This window comes from Capra hircus, chromosome 3 (genome assembly GCF_001704415.2).
Source record: "Capra hircus breed San Clemente chromosome 3, ASM170441v1, whole genome shotgun sequence".
Taxonomy (NCBI): domain Eukaryota; kingdom Metazoa; phylum Chordata; class Mammalia; order Artiodactyla; family Bovidae; genus Capra; species Capra hircus.
Window position 1 is genome coordinate 47,265,762 of NC_030810.1, and position 21,114 is coordinate 47,286,875.

General features: G+C 36.6%; 1 protein-coding gene across 1 annotated transcript in view; it reads right to left on the bottom strand.

The window, feature by feature from the left end:
* Positions 1–21,114, bottom strand: part of NEGR1 (neuronal growth regulator 1) — a 1,013,490-nt gene that overhangs the window by 216,849 nt on the left and 775,527 nt on the right. Inside the window, exon 5 of the mRNA XM_018045513.1 lies at positions 12,877–12,997. Within this exon, the coding sequence (XP_017901002.1) occupies positions 12,877–12,997 (121 nt within the window). The remainder of the gene's footprint in view (positions 1–12,876; positions 12,998–21,114) is intronic.

Genomic DNA, 21,114 nt, shown 5'->3' on the forward strand with positions numbered 1-21,114 from the left:
TTCAAAGGTATGATCAACTAATCTTCTTAGCCATCCTATGAGGTAAGCATTATTAATCCTATTTTGCAGATGAGAAAAAAGAACAATTTAGAGAAAAATAAATATTTTTATTTTCCACCATTTGATAAGTGAAAGTGAAAGTTGCTCAGTCATGTCTGACTCTTTGTGACCCCATGGACTATACAGCCCATGGAATTCTCTAGGCCAGAATCCTGGAGTGGGTAGCCTTTCCCTTCTCCAGGGGATCTTCCCAACCCAGGGATCGAACCCAAGTCTACCTAATTGCAGGCAGATTCTCTACCAGCCATAACAGAAGCCCAAGAATACTGGAGTGGGCAGCCTCTCCTTTTCTCCAGTAGATCTTCCTGACCCAGGAATTGAACCCAGGTCTCCTGCATTGCAGGCAGATTCTTTACCAACTGAGCTATCAGGAAGCCCATTTGATAAGTTGTAGAACCAAAATTAAAATCCGGGTCTTCTGAATATTGGTATCCTCCAAAAGTAGCAACTGATATTTTGAAACCACCAAGGGAAATCAGAATATTGTATTTGAATTTGGAGAGACAAGTCAGAAATCATGGGTTGTTGAAGAAATCAAGTTAAATCAAGGAATAAAACTAATAGTGCTAAATAACCAAGTTTTCATGTGGCATTCATGCCAAGAAAGCCAGGTTCAATTCATGAGGTGAAACTAGTGGGGTAGACAGTCAAACAAAAATGTACGGTTTGGTTCAGATAGCTGTCTGGTGATTTCTCTGGCAGTTCAGATAAGCTAGAGGCCTCTTAACTACCTATTATGGGCTTAATTATGCACAGCAATGCCACCCCTTACATCAGGTGTCATTAGCCTCCAGCAGAGTTAGCCTTTTAGGCTACTCAAGGTCCCAAGATGAGACGCATGAAATCAGCTTGCACCTCCCTCCTCAGGTCACCTTCCTTCACACAAACATACCTCTTCAGTATCAATTATTGCTTATTTTCCCCTAGTTTCACTAAATATTTGGGTGGTAATAAGTCTCTCCCCATAGTGTACATGCATGCTGTACCAAGATTGACAGAAGAAAAAAAAAAAAAAGAACCTAGAAGATTAACAAGAAAGCAATATATTTAAGCCCAGAATTACCTCTAAAGTCTGAATTTTAGTGATGCTCTGAAGTTACTGTGTTCTGACTTGGTCAAATCATCACTATAACATCAAATACATCTCTCTGTAAGTTCTCATATATTTGTGTGGCTTTTGCTTGTGTTCCACATTCCCCATTAGAGTGTAATTCCATTCAGGCAAGGACCCTGGCTGGTTTTGTTATTCATCATATTCTAAGTATGTAACAGAGTGCTGGGCATTTAATAATTCTACAGTAAGTGTGTGCTTGACTGAGTGAATTATGTTTTTACATTTTTTAATGCTTAGGTTTTCATCTATAAAATGGGAAAATGAAGCCAGTTTCAAAGTGTTAATAAAAGATTATTTTAAACATATAAAATGTAATATTATACACATATATACCAAACACAGTAAGCACTGGATATATGATAGGTGTCATTATTGTTCAATGATAGAGTCTGTTTATTAGAACAGATACATTTCCTCTCAGATGGCAGAAAAATATTAAATATCGAACATACAGGAAATTATTTTTAAAGAAAAGATCTAGGAGAGTGACTGAAAGGATCATGGCATCATGATTTCAAGATATGCCAAACTCAGTATCAGTTACATGCACATTAACAACCTCATCTAGGCTTTTCTCAGATGTGCCAGGTAGATTTAAAAAAAAGTAAAAAGAGGGAGGAGAGGAACTGCTAGAAACCAGAGACATGAAAATTTATGTGAACATGCCACTAGAGCAACCTATTGGTTTTCTGTATCGCTTGGCACCCAAGGCCCCAAAACAATGTATCATTTATTCCCAGGAACAGACTTGAGGATATCATGCATCACTGTCTTAGCCCCAAGGGGTATCTATCTTTAGTGGCATATTTGAATAAATTAATATTATTATAATATATTAGGACATTTTAATGATTTTAGACTTTATTAGGCTATTTAAAATGTACGTTTTGTTTATTTCATCAATTTTAATGAAATTAATAATTTTAGATCAGAGACCTTTGGGCTGCTTTACTTGTGACAGTTTGATTTGCATAGGAATAATATTCCCTTTTAACCCTATATCAGTCCATGGGGTCGCGAGGAGTCGGACATGACTGAGCGACTTCCCTTTTCACTTTCCTGCCTTGGAGAAGGAAATGGCAGCCCACTCCAGTGTTCTTGCCTGGAGAATCCCAGGGACAGGGGAGCCTGTTGGGCTGCCATCAATGGGGTCGCACAGAGTCGGACACGACTGAAGAGACTTAGCAGCAGCAGCAGAAACCCTATATCAAATAAACAAAGGCTACAGTGCAGATGTCCATACTTCCCTGACTGCAGTGAGTCCTGTATCTCTGACAGCCTGGCCTGTGTCTAGATTTCTCTTCTCTGCTTCAACTGCTTTTCTAATATCAACATGCTTATGATTTTGATGTCAAATTTTATCCTACAATATACCAACACAACCACTTTGCAGAGACCGAGTTGACAAGAAGAAATCCTGGGCAATCAGAACTGAGCAATAGAAACTAGCTTCCTTTCTGTAATCACACATTGGGTTTACAGTGTTCCACAATCTAAGGTGATGATACATTTCTATGAATAGTCTCTTATCAATTTGAAGATGTATCAAAACTAGAATGGCTCTACTTTATCATTATGAAAAGGCCAAAACTCATTCTCACAACAGAGTTTATTCCAAACACCACGTTAGATGTTGAGAGCATGATGGTTAACATGGCAGAACTCTTACTTCCTGGTAGATTATATTAGGAGGAGAGATGGGCAAGTAAAAAAGTTCAGTATGGTTTAAAAGAGTATTTCAAGGAGGCTTCCTGGGTGACTCACTGGTAAAGAATCCATCTGCCAGTGCAGGAGAAACAGGTTCAGAGTCTGATCCAAGAAGATCCCGCATGCCGCCGAGCAACAAGGTCTGTGTACCATGACTCGAGCCTGTGTTCCAGACCCCAGACTGCAATTACTGAGCCCACATGCTGCAACTACTGAAGCCTGCACATCCTAAAGCCCGTGTTCTGCAACAAAATAAGCCTTTGCAATGAGAAACCTGTGCATCGCAACTAGAGAGCAGCCCTGACTCACCTCAACTAGAGAAAGCCCGGGCAACAAAAAAGATACAGAACGGCCAAAAATAAACAAATGAATAAATAATGACTTCTGTAAGAGTTTTGAAAAAGTACTTAGATAGAGGTGAGCAAATGGGAGTACATCTGGAGAGCTTCCTCTTTAAGCATGAAAGTCTCAGGGTAGTTTTCTGAGAGAAGGTGACACTGAATTGAGACAAAAGGACTAATGGAAGGCTGTGTGTGTGTCTGTCTGTCTGTGTCTGTGTATGTTTGTGTGTGTGTGTGTCTGTGTGGGTGTGTCTGTGTGTGTCTGTGTGTCTTTGTGTGTGTGTGTCTGTGTGTGTGTGTCTGTCTGTGTGTGTCTGTGTGTGTGTCTATGTGTGTGTGTGTCTGTGTGTGTCTGTGCGTGTGTCTGTGTGTCGGTGTGCGTGTGTGTGTATAAGGGGCTTTTAAGCAAAACAGCCAACATATGAAGAGGCTTGAAAGACAGAAATCATATCACAGTTTGGTAACTGAATATTTCAGGATGGATAAACCCCTATTTTGAGACAGCAGAATGGCAAGATTCATAGCCAGAGAGGTCAACAGTGGCTAGAACATGAAGGTCTCCCATGCATGCTGTACTGTTAGGACTTTATTCTAGGGGCAGTCAGGAATCACTGAAGGATTCCAGGACAAAGTGCTAAGGCCAAGTATTTACTTTGGAAATATCACTATACATTTTAGGAACACAACCAAAACCCTGCTCTCTCGTGGACTGTGTATCCAGTATTAACACCTGATTTCACTATGCTTCCCAAGCAAACTCGGCACTCAGAATTCTTCTGAATCTCTTTTCCTGTGTTCCCAAACTCAGCTAATAACTTCACCATTCAACCTTGTTATTGAGACAGAAAACTTGGGAGTTACCTTCAAATTGTCCTTTCCTTGTATCTAATCAGATACTGAAATATACAAATAATACATTTTCTGTCTTGCTTTTAAACTGAACAACCAATAACCCAGTTTAAACCATATTTTATATCTTTCCCATCCATTCTTCCCAAATGCTTCCAGAAATGTTCTGTGAAGACGACAAACAGATCATTTTACTACTCTTGAAAAGGCCCCAAATGGCTTCCTAGGGCTTATGGAATCAAGCTCAAATGTCTTATGATATTTAAGATCCCTCACGTCTTTCCCTAAGGGTCCTTTCTAAACCTGCCTCCTATTACATACACCAGATTTCACGCCCTGTATCCTGAGACATAACAAATTCTCCACACAATGCCCATATGAATTGACTGTGTTCTTTCCTTGCTTATGATTATTTTCAACTCCTTGCAATATTTGGAAATTCTATTCATTCTTTGTTTTTCAGCACAAAAACTACCTTCCCCACCCTCTGGAAGCACTTGTTAATGTTCTGATTTGAGTTGAACTGATTGTTGCTGTGCACTTTTAAGGAATTGACTTAGGATTCTCTTCAGATTTTCTTGGTACTTACTTCATTTTGGTGATTTTTATGACAGGTCACAAATTGTAAGTCAGGAAAGGCAAATTAGAGTCAGTCCACTTTCAACCTTGTTTGGCTGGCCCAAAGTTTTCAATAAAATAATATGTCTTTATGTCTTACCTGGACATGTGCTCTCCAGATCCCAATATTTGTTTCAGATATTTACCCTTTATCAACTTGGCCTTGAATGACTAAGTCATCACAGGGGCGATGAAGTTGTATTGATAAGACTTTGGTTGTAAAAAGGCATGAAATATCATCAGAATGAAATTAATATACTAATAAAAATAAACAGCTACATAATAATGAGATAATATTAGAAATTCAAGTTCTTTCGATGCAGGAACTTATTTCTTTTTCAGATTTCACAAATTACCTCACAGATAAGTGCCTGATGCAAAGAAAGAAAATCTCGGGTCAGCAGAGAAGATCATTTTTAATGTGGGGTGGTAATGAAATTTATGGCCTATCTAGATGACCCAGTACCCTTCTAAATCAACATATGTAATGACTTACTCATAGTAACAGCCTTGCAAATGAGAGGACAAGAGGGGTGATGGGCAGGGTGTGTGTGTTAGTGTGTGTGTGTATAGAATTATAATTCTAGACCCCTCTGAATAATCAAATTGTGGTATAAAATCTAGAAGAGGGATATCTTGACATGAGAGTCAGGAAATTAGAGGAGTGGTTGTTTTGATTTTAAGGTCACTTTATTGAGGTATAATCAATGTATATAAAATTCTATGTATTTTATATATACTATGCAATGAGTTTGGATAACCTCAATATAAAGTGAAACCATCAATATAAAGGCCATAAACATATTCATCAACCTCCCGACTTTTCCTTGAAATTAGATTTTTACTGCCCATTCTTTAATTCCCTTCAGCAAGTCATTTTACCTTTATGAGATTGTATTTTTCTTAGGCATAATCTAGTTAGAATTATGCAAGGAATGAGTAAGATAATATGCAGTGATTATATAATGTGATGTAAGACTTCAAAGTTAGCATGTAGGATAAAAGTCGCATGCGATTAAAACTGCCCTTGTGTGTGCGTTCAGTCGCTCAGCTATGTCCAACTCTTTGTGACCCCATGGACTGCAGTCCTCCAAGTTCCTCTGTCTGTGGAATTCTAAGGCAACAATGGGTTGCCATTAACAATTCCCTAGACTTCCTTACTTTAAACTAACACACTTCACAAAGTCTCCAGAATGGAAGGCAAGCCCCTCAGGGTGAGTACAGTGATCGGTTAGAGTACAAGAAAAAGACAACAAAATGTCCATTTAAGTTTCATTTATATCTCATCTCCTAAATTTTATCTGTTTTAGCTCATTTAATGTATGCAATATACTAATTCAGAAATGCATGTACATAATTTACAAATAAGTATGCATATTTTGGTAGTTTTGCTAAGGTTTAAATTTCACTCATAGGGATATGTATTCTAAAATAGTTGTGAAGTACTGTTTTACATCATTCTCCATGGTTGAGCACTGGATGAAATAGTAGATTCTTGTTTTAGAACCATGTTATATTAGACACACATTTTCCACCTGAAAATCTCACTGAGAATGGAGATATACTCACACTATCAGAGGAAATAGGCATAAAGACTGATTGAAGGAGCAGCAGGAATATGTCTCCCACTGCATGTCTTTCTGAAACATATATTGAGTGGAGTAGCGAGTTCATGCCATTTTAATTGTTACTATTACATATTTATCTCTTTCTTTTACTTTTTCTGCCTCTCTCAAGTGGCACCCAAAGCTTAAAGAGTTGATTCTATCATAAGTGAAATGCAAACATGTCCTTCTTTTTCTAAATTACCATATATAAAAACGCTTTGAAAATCATAGTGTTATACGAATGTGATGTATGTATTCATAACTTTGACACACACAAATTACATGAAAAACAGCAAAGAAAAAAGGATCAATGAAGACACAGAGAAATATTTTAACACATTTTTCTGGTTCCCTTGAAAATAAAAGAAAGGAAGAAGACCCTCCCTCTTATATTCCTTCTAACTCAGATGAAATTTATGGCCTGTCTAGACGATCCAGTAGTAAAGAATAGGAAAACAGAGAGGAAAGGTCACTCCACTTCATTATGATTTTCCAAGTTTACCTCACCTCTGCAAAGCTAGCAGTAAAAAAAATCATCATTCCCTCAAGTGAAAACCTACCCTGATTGAAAAAGGTCGTCATACTTCTGTGTAATGTGAACCTGGCACATTCCACCTGGCTGATTTTAGGCCTTTTCCTGTCCGTTAAGTGGTAACTGAGTACATTGCGTAACATGTGCCTGCATGTTTTACGCACACAGATAATAAATCCTTTGAAACAGGCAATAAGGTACTGCTCATCATATTCCCTTTGAAGCAGTGGTGTAAGCTGAACGAATTACAGGATTCTGAAGTGAGAGGTGTGCTGACATGGATATTTGTAGGAAAGAATGGCAAAAATTCATAGACTAAATTTGATATCCATTGCTTAAAAAGTCAAAATATTATAAGTTCTCATCATCAAATATATTCAGTTTTAGTTATATATTTGCTATTAACAGATATATTGATCATTTGAATTTTTTACTACATATTTGTTTTCCATTCATGGATGTAATTTTTATTTATCTTATTTGTAACTTTTGTATCCTTATCTTAAATTATGATAAATTATTAGGAAAAAAACCTTATTGATAATAAAGAATTCTAAAAAGCATAGCCACAATGGGACATTTGCTTAAAAATAGGTAGTGAATAAAGCATACATCATTCTAAAACACCGGAGCAGTTAAACTCATCATACAAAATAAGAAGGCAAGTCTTTCTAAATTGCAGGCCTGGATTTGAGGACAGCTAAAAATCAATAGGAGGTAATCCAAATAAGTAGACAAATGACAAAATTCTTATTTAAGTCAAGATAGTATTATCATATCCATAAAGTGATATAAAATCTGTTTTTGTAATACCTATTTAAATTTTAGGCTATTAAAATTTACTTTATGTTTTTAGTCTTACTCCTAAGTGAATGTACTATTCTCCAGCCATAGATCAAGTTAATTTCATGTCATCAAAAACATTATTTACTTAAAGTGTCCTTTCACTACATATAAGGAGTGTATTTCTTCTTATCAGTCTTCTCTGCAAAAACCACCACAATATTGCAAAATAATTAGTGTCCAATTATAATAAATTAATTTTTTAAATGAGAAAAAAATGTTTAAATTTTTAGTTTTATGTATAATCAAAGTCTGAACTCTAGTTCTCCTAACACTTAATGTATTTATACATAGAGTAAAATTTAGCATACTAGACTTGTCCCTGCCAGGTATGCTGAAAGTCACTATAGTGTTAAAAAAAAGTGACCATTTTATGTGTGCTAAGTCACTTCAGTCGTGTCCAACTCTTTGAGACCCCATGCACTATTACCTTCGAGGCTCCTCTGTCCATGGGATTCTCTAGGCAAGAATACCGGAGTGGGTTGCTGGGCCCTCCTCCAGTGGATCTTAGCAACTCAGGATCAAATCTACATCTGTTATGTCTCCTGCATCAGCAGGTAGGTTTTTTACCACTAGCGCCACTTGGGAAGCCTGGACTATTTTATAGAAAGAAATAATATCTTCATAACAAATATATAACTTTAGTCATTGCTATGATGCTTACCCAAACAGTGCAATAAACTAAAGGTCAAATGGCTAATATTTCTAATGTATAAACAATTACGTCATTCATAAGGGAGACAGGGTGACAGACATCTTTGAAGATGGCATCTGATGGTTCTCACCTCTTAATGTTTATGTTCCCCTGGAATCTCTCCCTTTTTGAACAGGGTCATCTTTTATAACCAATAATATATTGCAGAAATGGCAGAGACTTCTCAGACTAGGTCATGAACAGCTTCTATGGTGTTCTCTTGAATCACTAGTTCTGGGGAAAGTCAGCTGTCTTGTTATAAAGATGTCAAGCAGCCCTATTTAGAGATCTATATAGTGATTAACAGACACCTTCTGTCAGTAACGGTTGCTTCCCTGGTGGCTCAGCGGTAAAGAATCCACTTGCCAAGGCAGGAGACTTGGGTTTGATCCCTAGGTTGGGAAGATTCCCTGGAGAAGGAAATGACAACCCATTCCAGAATTTTTGCTTGGGAAATCCCATGAACAGAGGAATCTGGTAGGCTGCAGTCCACGGGGCTGCGAGAGAATTGGACAAGACAATGACTAAACAATAATCTGTCAATAACAGGCACCAGTTTGTGGGACATGGGAGTGAGCCATCTTAGAAGCTGATCCTCCAGTCCTAGTGAAGCCTTCAGAGGATCAGCACCAGGTGACATTTGATGGGAACCAGGTGAGAGACCCTGAGCCATACCCCATTAGGAATTCCACCAAGAATGCTCCTGGATTCCTGACCCAGACATACTGAGATAACAAAAGCTTACTGTTTGAAGATGCTAAATTTGGGGTTGTTACTTAGCAACAGAAAACTAATAATGGCAATGTAAACAAAGGACAGAACATAGGTTGAGAGGCTGACAAACGTAAAATGTGTCCTGATAGCATCTTTTATGTGACTGCTCTTAGACAAGTTAAGTTTCTTATGTTTTAGTTTTGTCTTCAGTAAATTGAAAATAATAAATCATACCTCAGAGAGGTCTGAAGAATAAATGAGATAGAATGTAAGGGTCCTGGGAAGTAATTTATCCTTGGTAATGTTTCTTCGTTGTCTTTAAATTGTGCTTAATTTTACAAGATCTTTTTTTTTTTTTTTTTAAGTTTTCAAGCAGATTATTCTCAGTGCACAGAAGAGGATTTTACAGGATATGGTACAACTATAGGCAAAGATAAGATTAGAGATGATCAGGTATTTCCTCCTATTTGTTTGTGTTTATTTGCTTATATTTATCTGAGTGAAAATCTGGCTTTGAAAATCTTGACTTAAGCAAGATGAATTTTTATAAACATCTCTTAAAGTACATGAGCTTCCCAGGTGGTGCCAGGGGTAAAGAATCCACCTGCCTATGCAGGAGCTGCCAGAGACACGAATTTGATTCCTGGGTCAGGAAGATCCCCTAGAGTAGGAAATGCAACCTACTATAGTATTCTTGCCTGGAAAATTCCATGGACAGAGGAGCCTGGTGGGCTATGGGGTAGCAGAGAGTTGGGCATAACTGAGCATGTATGCACAAAAGTATATGAAGAGAGTAAGTTATTTCTGAATATTTTTCAAACATCAAGTATAAAAGGAAATAAAACTAAGAAAATAAAACTTCTCCAGATCTTGTAAAAACTCTGCTCTGTTCCATGAGAGTCTCTGACAGCCTCATGCTTCTGTTAACAACCTTGAGGTCAAGAAAACAACCTGAAAACATGCTGTATCTGTTTCTTTTCTGTCTAGTTACCTTGACTCCATTATTTCTGTGCCTTTGACTAAACCAATTGAGAAAGTATAAGCGAGTGTTTCTATGTTCAGTCTTATTTTGCTGATAAGTTACCTGAAATGCCTTTATCCTGGCATTTAACATTGACATTTCAAATTAATTTTGATAGATCCTGAGGTCCCATGATCATACTAGGTGTCACAGTATAGAGGTTAAATCCATGAACTCCATCTGAATATTTGCAAGACTTCTTGGGTTCAAATTCCAGCTCTGTCATTAACTATAGACTTGTGCAAAGTACTTATTATAAATACACTGTGCTTTGATTTCTCTTCAGCAAAAGGTAAGGATAAAAATATTATCTTTCTTATATGTTTATTGTGAAAATAAAATGGGTTAATATTAAATAGCAAGTGCTTATCACATAGATAGCTTTTCATTTTGATAAAATAAATATTTTAAATGTCCTGGGCCCTGAAGGTAGCATGGTAGATGCACTTAGTGAATGTAACAACAATCATTCGACCAGCAGAAGTTTTCTTTCTCTCACTCCCTGTATATATTCAAATTTGCTTTTTTGTAATTTTGAGAAGATAGATTTATATATTCTAGTGGTATTTGAGAATTTGGATATTTCTTCAAATACAGCTCTAACAAATGGTAAATGCATGCTTCATTCTTAAATAAAATATATATTTGCCTTTGAAAGTGCATTTGATTTTCACAGCTGCTAGATATTTTTCTGTGAATGAGTGTATTAGGGAAGGGCTCTTATTGGGGAGAATTAATCAACCTATTTTAGCAGCGGTTTTAAACTCCTTTGAAAAGTTAAATAGTCCATCTCCCCACTTGAGGAAAAAAAAAAAAAACACTGACACTACAACTGCAGACACCACTTGGTTCTTTTCTGTCTTTGGTATAGGCCAAGCAAGTGGGATGAGGATTGTTGTAGTCTTTTTAACAATGGTCACTGAATTTAGGAAAGTGGTAGACAGAGATATAGCAAAAAAAAAAAAAAAGTAGAAATAAAATGGACTCTAACAAAGGAGTTCTCACTTGTGCTACTAAGAATAATCCTGCTCATTAACCTTTCAGAAACGCATGACACAGTTTCAAAAGTGAATTTGAAAGATATGTAAAATAATTTAAGCTACTTTTTAAAAAGTGTGCTTTATGGAGAACCAGGGATGGGGGAAGGAATTACAAGAACATCCTAATGGAAGAGGGGCTCTGAGGAGATAGAACTGAGGCTCCATTCACCCCTACTTTCACAGATATTACTTAGTGGGCTTTCAAAAAGGATTATATTTGAACAAAGGGTTTCATAATTTTCAAGGGATTGAGAACCATGCTTCTAGATGTTTACCTCTATTGATCATCACAAACTGAAAACTTCTTAACTTGGATTATCAGAATCTGAGGAAGGTTATATTGCCAGATATATAATCTTGTAGGGTTGGGATGAGGGTGACCACAGATGAGTTTACCTAATTTTAGGTATATAAAAATATAGGGGAGCTTCCAAAAGCCACCAACATTTCAAATTAATAAAAACAATAATTAATTAGCAAAAAGAATTAGAAATTAAGTAGCCCAAATTGTAGAAGAGGTTGCATATAAAATAACTGCAAAAAATTTTTAGGTGAATCCACTGTCAGTTATCCAAAACAAATAAGATAGTCATGGGGATATCTTTTATTGTTTTATTGTTAAGGCTGATGTTGAAGGAGAATATTTCCCATAAATCCTCTTTTGAATACAGTTTAAGAAACAAAGTACCTACTCATGTCACATCTATTTTCATCCATTGTGGCAACATCTAAGTTCTTATGTGATTTCACCTGTTTTCTGTTCAGATACTTAGCTATAATTAGTTATGAGACATGACACCTAATAAACCCCATATGTTTATGTTGAACAGTATGGCATTGCCAATATTTAGCCTTTTTGACTGAAAAAAATGTAAATTTAATATGGTCCAAACTAACATTTTCTAGAATACATTCCCTTCTTAAATTTGAAGCCATTATATATATATATATATATATATATATATGCATATAGTAGATGATATCCTCTCCTCTGTATTATATCTTCCATTTAATCCACCGGGGTCCCATACTTCTTTGTTGGTTTGATAAGAACAGGTGAAGAGGTCTGAATGAGCCCACTGGTTAAAAGTAAAGAGAAAATCCTTAAGTCTTGTCTTCTCTTGTTCAACAACTCTCGCTAAGGCTTTCAGAAGCACCTCAAGGGGACATTCATATAGAGCTGATGTTAGAGTAGCCCTAAAATCCCCTTCGTTAGTTCTTCAGCCATGCAGTTTATCCTCTACAGTCCCTTTAGTGATAGAATACCTGAAATGCCATATTCTATAAAAACAAAATGTTAAAATGTCTTGAGGGAGAGGGAGGCAGGTAAAAGGGTTAGGCTGATCAAGGAAGCCAGGCAGAGTCACCAGCTCTGATTGCTTTTGGAGTGCTCTCATAGAAGCTGGGCCCAAGACCTTTAAGAGCTGGTTTATTTCCCAAGTAAACATGGTTTCCAGAAAGAGCAATGGTGTGCTGGCTCCAAAGGGAGAGGTGGAAATGAAAGGCATCAGTGATGGGGGATTTGCTGGCATTTCTGAGATCATATAAACCAAAGTGGACATTTCTTCTGGATGCTATTAGCTACTCATCCCTCCCACGTGGGCCTCTTCGTGCCCTAGAGAAGGCTGCTAAGAATCATTCAAGCCAGTTAAAGAAACTGCTTAAAGTAAATATCTGAAACACAAACACATTAGCTCAAAGTGCTTGAAACAGAGTAATAATCACAAAGTCCTTACTTCTTCTCCCCTTTGTACCATTCAAAGGCCGGAGGCGGCACACCTGCACCTTCGCATCTTATCAATCCACTGCGTCCGGGGGCCACGGTGCCAGATTTAATTTCCTGAATTGTAGGAGCAACTGAAAAAGAAACAAAGAAAGAAAGAAACTGGTGGGTTAGTTAAAATAATCTTCAACAGAAATATAGCACACATATTTTTATTCCTTCTATATTCAAAGCAATCTTATGCCTGATAGACCAATGCATCACATTTTCAGTGTTTTAGCTTCTCATATGAGACTAGTCATTTTCAGCTTCATTTTTCAAGTTGGACAATAGACAAATGTTCCTAGGGAGTGCAGAGTAAATGCAATACATTTTGGCCTTGCTTCCTATTGGAAAAATGGCATTGTTGAGGGGAACACTTCATCTGTACTCCAGTCAAACTGCACTTCAATAATAGCTCTCATTCACTGAGTGACAGCTGGGAGCCAGTCATGGTGGCTCCGTGCTTTATGTTCATGATTTCCTCACAGTAATGCTCTAAGCTAGATGGCATTATCCCAATTTTACAAATGTGAGAACTGAAACTCAGAGAGGTTAAATAATTTGTCTGAGGTCACACAGCTACTTAGCTGCAGAGTTTGGATTTCATGTCAGGCAGGTTGACTCAAAGTCTGAACTCTTCCTATTCTGTTTTTCCTTACTCCCTATCATGTTAGTGATTTTTAAAAATGTGTTTCCTTCTACCTGGAATGCTATCCTTTCCCATTTTCACAGATTCAAGGCCCAAATTTTGGGGTCACTGTCTCCTTACTCTTCCTTGTTGCTCTGGCAGGAAATAGCTCTCCTTTTTTCAGAATAGTTTCTCTAAATCTCTCATAACATACACTTTGTGTCTTGTAATGATGGATACACCAGGCTTCCTTGTCAGCTGCCTAAAGACAGGATAAATATCTGATTTATCTTTGTTTATTCAGAGGTCAAAGCACAGTGCCTGGCACAAAATGATGCTTAAAAATATTCATTGTAGCATAGGAGAAGGGAATGGCTACTCACTCCAGTATTCTTGCCTGGAGAATTCCATAGACAGAGGAGACTGGCAGGCTTACAGTCCATGGGGTCACAAAGAGACAGACGCGACTGAGGGATTAACATATACATATGTGTATATATGTTTGCTGGAGAAGGAAATGGCAACCCACTCCAGTGTTCTTGCCTGGAGAATCCCAGGGACAGAGGAGTCTGGTGGGCTGCGGTCTATGGGGTCGCACAGAGTCGGACATGACTGAAGCGACTTCGCAGCAGCAGCAGCATATATGTTTGTGTGTATGTATGTATATGTAGATACACACATAAATATTGTTTTTATTTTTCTGTGAGAACCCTGAATAATATATGGAGCCAAAGGATGGAAGATTAGATAGGACCTTGAGGGCAATTTTAAGGACTTGGTTTCTACTCTGAATGAGATGGTGAACCACTACAGAGGGGGGGGCATAATATGGCTTTTGTTTTATTTTATTTTTAAAAAAATTTTTATCTTTACCTTATTTTACTTTATAATACTGTATTGGTTTTGCCATACATTGACATGAATCCGCCACGGGTGTACATGAGTTCCCAATCCTGAATCCCCTCCCACCTCCCACCCCATATCATCTCTCTGGATCATCCCCGTGCACCAGCCCCAAGCATCCTGTATCCTGTATCAAACATAGATTGGCAATTCGTTTCTTACATGATAGTATACATGTTTCAGTGCCATTCTCCCAAATCATCCCACCCTCTCCCTCTCCCTCAGAGTCCAAAAGTCTGTTCTATACATCTGTGTCTCTTTTGCTGTCTTGCATACAGGGTTATCATTACCATCTTTCTAAATTCCATATTTATGTGTTAGTAGTATCACATCACTCAGGCTGCTGTGTTGAGAAAAGATTATCATGAGGCCAGGATGAAAGCTGCCACAGTAAGTAAGGCAAGTGATGTTGACAGCTCAGACTACGGTGGAAGCACCTGAGGTAGTGGAAAGTTACTGGCTTTGAGGTATGTTGCGAAGTTGGAGCCAACAGGGTTTTTTGACAGATGTTAAAAAAAAAAAAAAAGAGGGTAATTTTATTTGGCTTAGGTAGAAGGTTAGAAATACCCACTGACTGAGATGGGTTCAACAGTTAAGTAGGTGAGTTTAGGAGTTGTACACATAAGCCGTTTTATTTAAAATATTTTCAGTGCCTTTAAAATTCTATTTTTAAATGCTCCTAAATCTGCTTACTCATTTTTACTCCCCCTCTACTGTCAATCACTGATTTTTTAATTCTGTTAATAGTTTTGCCTTTTCCAGAATGTTATGTAGTTGGGGTCATATAACATGTTTCATACGTTTCATATTGGCTTGATACTGGCTTCTTTCACTTAGTAATATGCTTTAAGTTTATCTAAGTTTTCTCCATGTCTTTTCATTTCATTTTAGCACTGAATAATATTTCACTGTCTGTATGTATCACAGTTTATTTATCCATCCACCTACTAAAGAATTTCTTGGTTGCTTTAAGCATGGGCAATCACATGGAAAGCCACTATAAACATCCATTTTTCTGTGTGGATACAAGTTTTCGACTCCTTTGGGTAAATACCAAGAAGTACAATTGCTAGAATATAGGATAAGAATATGTTTAGTTTTGTAAGAAACTTACAAACTGCCTTACAAAGTTTGCAGACCTACCAACTATGTATGAGAATTCCTGTTGTTCCATGTTCTCATCAGCATTTGGAGTCAGTGTTTCAGATTTTGTTCATTCTAGTAGGTTTGTAGTGGTACCTCTATTTTAATTTGCATTTCACTAATGACACGATGTGAAGTGTCTTTTTATGTGCTGCTTTGTCATCTATACATCTTCTTTGGTCCACTTTTTACTTTAATTATTTATATTATTTTTTATTGAGTTTTAAGTATTCTTTATATATTGTGGATAACAGTCTCTTATCAGATGCCTCTTTTGCAAATATTTTTCAGTCTGTGGCTTGCATTTTCATTATCTTGACTGTGTGATTCACAGAGCCAAAAATTCTAATCAATTTATCAACTATTTTTTTTTCCATGAATTATGCCTTTGGTATCTAAAAGGTCATCACCAATTGCAAGGTCATCTAGATTTTTCCTATTTTATTTTTCCAGTTTTGTATGCCTCTATTTTTCCATAAATATTTTCTTTTCTACCAGTCTACATTTAGCAAAGTACATATTTCAATAACACTATGAAAAAGTTCAATATAACAGGAACGTGGAATATGCAAATACTAATTCATTCAGACAAAAGACTTGACTAAGTGTGCACCTTGGATATATTTCAAGTTTCTTTAGAAAGCAATAAAAAGGTACAGAGTTTAATGACTTTTCAATATGTAGTGAATATAAAAACTGTAAACCCTCTTCCAACAGAACTGTCTTTCCTTTTAAAAATACCTGAGCAGATTAATCATTTATTGTTAAGGGTGATACTTTACTTTGAATTTACAGCACCTCTATTTCTCTATGGTATTTTTATTTTTAATAGTAGACTCAATTAGAAAGATATTTGAAAAGAAATATTTTTATAGATGTTTTGCTAATAACTTGGCAAAAAATAACTTGAAAAGTTTGAATAAGGAAATAAAAGAATATACATAAGCACATTTATATATACACAAATACAAACACATACATACTCTCTAATTCAACATGAAGAACCACTTAATAAGTTTTAACTTTGTTAGGTAAAGATGCACACCCCCTCTTAGTGCACTACAATAAGTGCAATAAGTACAAATAGTGCAATAACAATACAAAAGATATCTATAAATAAAAAACCCACTTATTGTCAATTATTATGACATTGTTTTGCTTGTAAGAGATATAGGTAAGATTGTATTTTCACTCTGTTCACAGACTTTCATGTATTTCTCTCTCTGTCACACTATGAGACCATAATCTTTTATGATATCCAACTATTATTGGAGATGAAATAACATATGCAACAGGAGATCCATCACAAGTTTCTATTGAAAACCTAGCTCGTTTAATTACTCCCTTGTCTGTCAAGGGGGCCATGACTCATTACAAACAAAATCATGAAATCCAGAACATGGCCTGAAAACCCAGGCATAGTGAACCTAAATAAAAATCTAATTTGTCATTAAAAGCCTTTTATGCAGTACAGTGTGCATTTAGCTCAACACTTGGTAAACATACAAGTTAAAGGGACATGATCATATTGTCTAGAGGGTTCACAGGCTGCTGAAATGGACACTGAAAAACAGAAAGATACTAAAATGACATATGGAAGCCTGCATAAAGAATGAAATAGGAATTAACACTGTGAGTAAGAAAAGGTCCTGAGAGTGTTTTATGTGTTAGAGAATTAAAGGGCCATGGGGTGTAAGTAATCAATATGGAGAGGGAAGTCTCAAATACATTTCATTTTGAGGCTAAAATTATAAACTTGAACTTGAAAACAGTATTGATTTTTCTTTGGGACATGAATGAACCCTTATGCATATTATTCTGCCTTTTTTGAAAATGACTGTACAAGAGGAAGCAGATCCACCCCTTTATTTATTCTTCATTTCTTCAGCAACTCAACAGGTACTTTTTACTGAAGACTACATTAATAAAAAATATAACATCCCTGGCCTCATGAGACTAAGATTCTTGAGTTCATATGTATGCATACATGTACATGAATGTGCAAACAGTAAATAAAGAACCAGTAAGGGAGTGAAACACACTAAGATGGAAATTGAGCAAGATGAAAGGGAAAGGAATGCAAGGTGGGTTATTTTATGTGGTGGAGTTACAGAGCTACTTATTGATAAAGAAGAGAATTTGAGCAGAGAATTAAACGATGTGAGGAAAGAAATCATACAGCTTTCTATAGAAAATTATTAAAATAAAAGAAAACTCAAAGGCCCCGAGGGGAAACTACTGAGGTAGAAACATGCTTAACAGGTTTGAGGAGCAGCAGAACAGTCAATGTGACTTGAGCAGATTAAGTGAGCAGAAGAATCCAGAAGAGAAGGTGGATAGGCAGCTGGAACTCAGATTCAGAGGGTCTGGTAGTTGATGGTAAGGCCTTTGAATTTTATTCTGAGATGAAGTTGTGGAGATTTTGAGCAGATGTATAACATGAGTTGATTAACATTTTATACAGATTTTTGGCCACTGTGTGGAACATGGTCTGCATAGAGGCAGGAGAGGAAACTGGCAGAATGGCTAGAAGCCTGCTGTAGTAATCTTTAGGATGATGAGAAAATCATTGGCCAATCCATAGAAAAGGCAGGAATTGAGAGAAAATGTAATTAAATAGATCATTGGCCACACTGGACTTGAGTCAACTCATTTGAGTTAACTGGCAGTGAGAAGACATGTTTAGTGAAATTCCAAGTTTACACCATTCTGAATCCTATTACTTTGTATAAATAAGAGTTCTGCGGCCACTGAAATGTCTAATCAAACCCAATAGTTTTCTTTTCTAGAGCATATCTCAGAGACTGTGATGCTCATGTATTCCTTGTGAATCTCACAGTATGGAGCTTTTCCAAATTTATGAGACCACAGAATTACAGAGCATTTTATACTGAGTTCTTGAGGGCCAAATATTCTGTGGGGCATATTCTGGATATTTTGGACAGTAGGAGAAGTAGATGTCTAAGGTCTATTCCGCATCCTCTGTTATGTGATACGACTTTTCAAGTCTACTGTCATCACTGCTTTAACTAACTTCTGTGCTCATGAGCTATAAGGTGCTAACGAGTTTTATGTAATGTAATTATTTGCATCAGAAGGATATGGCCATTTTTTTTTTTTTTGCCAGAAATATATACCTCACAACAATTATGGCTAAGTACATCTCTAACTGGAGCTATAACAGTGAATTTTATGTGTGCTCAGTAAAGTTGTACAAAGCACTCAGCTTCCCCTGAAATGTTCCATGTTTTAGGAAATCATCTTGGGCTCTTCCTAGAAAAGACAATCAAGTGATAAACCCTGAGTAGTTGCTCCCAGTGCTTATTTCTTTCCCCACCATACTGTGTTGTTCTGTGAATTTTGGTCCTGGAATAGAAGTGGGAGTAGGAGTGTAAACATGTGCATATGCAAGCATTTTTATTTCTGGAACTTTTTTTTTTTCTTTCTATGGAAATCTATTTGTTGTTGTTGCTGTTCTAGTCAAATGTAACTTTTTAAATTACACCAAAGCGGCAAAGAAGGTGATTACTTGGATTCCTCGAATTCATGAGTACAGTGGCATCCTCTGAAATAGACTGATTCCTTTGCAATGCTGAAATTAGGCATCCTACCCTTGTATCAAGTTGTATATGGCTATAAACTGAAGCAATTGTATAGTTTCAGATGAATGTTATTAGACAAATGCAGGAAACAGCAAAGAACAGATGATGAGGAAGACCAGCAGTGAAAGGGTCAAGAAGGGATATTTAGCACCTGTGTGATTAGATGCTCATAGAAAAGGAGTCTTCCCTTTTCATTTACTCAGTGGGATATTTCCTGTCATTGTTTAGCCAGTCATTTCAGGATGAAGATAATTAAAGGTTCTTTACCCAAAACTCCAGGCTCTGCAGGTGCAAGCAACAGAACCTCTGCACTTGGCACCCAACAAGCCTAATCAAGATTCAAGCTTTCTTAGTTACATGACAATAGCCACAAAGACCTTCTTCCTCTCTTGCCATCCTGACTGGGAAGTTTGGTTTTGTACAAAGTCTTATTACAAAAAATGAGTGAATCAGAGAGTTACTTTAATAACCTTAGTGAAGTGAGTTAGCTGCAGTGAAACTTTAGAACTTCAAAGACGTTTGGTCACCACCCTCCCTCCTCAAAATGATGGACAATGATAAAGGTGCCATGATAAATAATTAAAACAATAAAGAAGAGTGAGGGGTAGTAATAGGAAGTAAATCATGAAGAAATTCATCCTAGAAAAGCTACATAGGAAAACACTGTGGTAAATAAGCATGTTGACCTTGGTCTAGATTCTGAACTTTGTGAACTACACTATGAAACTTCGCCAAATGGACAGTTTCTGAAAAAAAATAAAATAAGGTTTCTAGCATCTAACCAGAGAATACAGGATGTAAAAGATGTGCTTGCTCAATACACCACTGCTACAAATGAGGGCAATGATGACAGCTGAAAACTTTCTTTCCTGAAGGTATGATGCAACTCAGGGTAGGAAACCTGAAAATCTTTTTAAGGTTTCCATAGATCTCACAGAAATGGATCACAAGGTCAATAAACCCTTTCAATGAAGTACATGTGTCCTTATTTCAATGACTCATTTTATTTTAAAGAAAGCTAAGAACTCCATGTTATTACTAAGATAAATTTTTAAAACATTTATCTAATTGGACTTCTTAAAAATCAAAATACTGTAATACAGACATACTCTTCATGACTCATGGCATAAAGAACTTTCACATTGAATTACACCTCTGATAAGCTCTCACGGAGAATGAAAATAATCCAACGTGTAAAGTATTTCCTGCTTCAAGCATTTACACAGTGGCAACATACTGTAGTATTAATAAAAAGGCCCACTTTGTCTTCATAAAAGACACCACTTTTTGTCAACCGAAAGTAGTACTAATATTCACCATCTTAATTAGTTAACCCTTCTAAACAGTTTTGGCATCTGAAAAGTAAATAGTGCCTACTTCGTAGGACTGCTGTACAGGTAATGTAAAACACTTCATGGAGCATGCTTATAATGCTCTGTGCTGAGTTAGAAGTCAATAGAACCTGTCTATTATTAAACAGGAATTATTGCAAATGAATAGGGTATCACAGCTATATTCCCTTTAAGAGCATAGAATTGTGATAAATCAGATATGGATAGAAAGGAAACTGAGTTTTCTTTTTTTTTTAATCATTGTCTTGGTACAGCAAGCATGTGATTAATTCAAAGATAAACTTGTACATCGTTTACTCTCCAGAAGTCCATCAATATCTTGCTTTTTTTATTTACTGTAATTAACCAAGGGCAAATTCTTTGTTAACATATTTATAGTAGACTTAGTCTCCTGTCTCACTGACCAAGAAGTAAGAGGCTTGATTCAACAATGTGATAAAACATTAAAAGTGCATGGAACACATAGGTGTCCATTCTATAAAGATGTGCAATTGTGGAGGTATGTCATGTGTTAGGGCATATACAAGATCAATATACTAATTCAGTTAAGCAAATGATGAGATCATTGTCTCTTTGAAAAG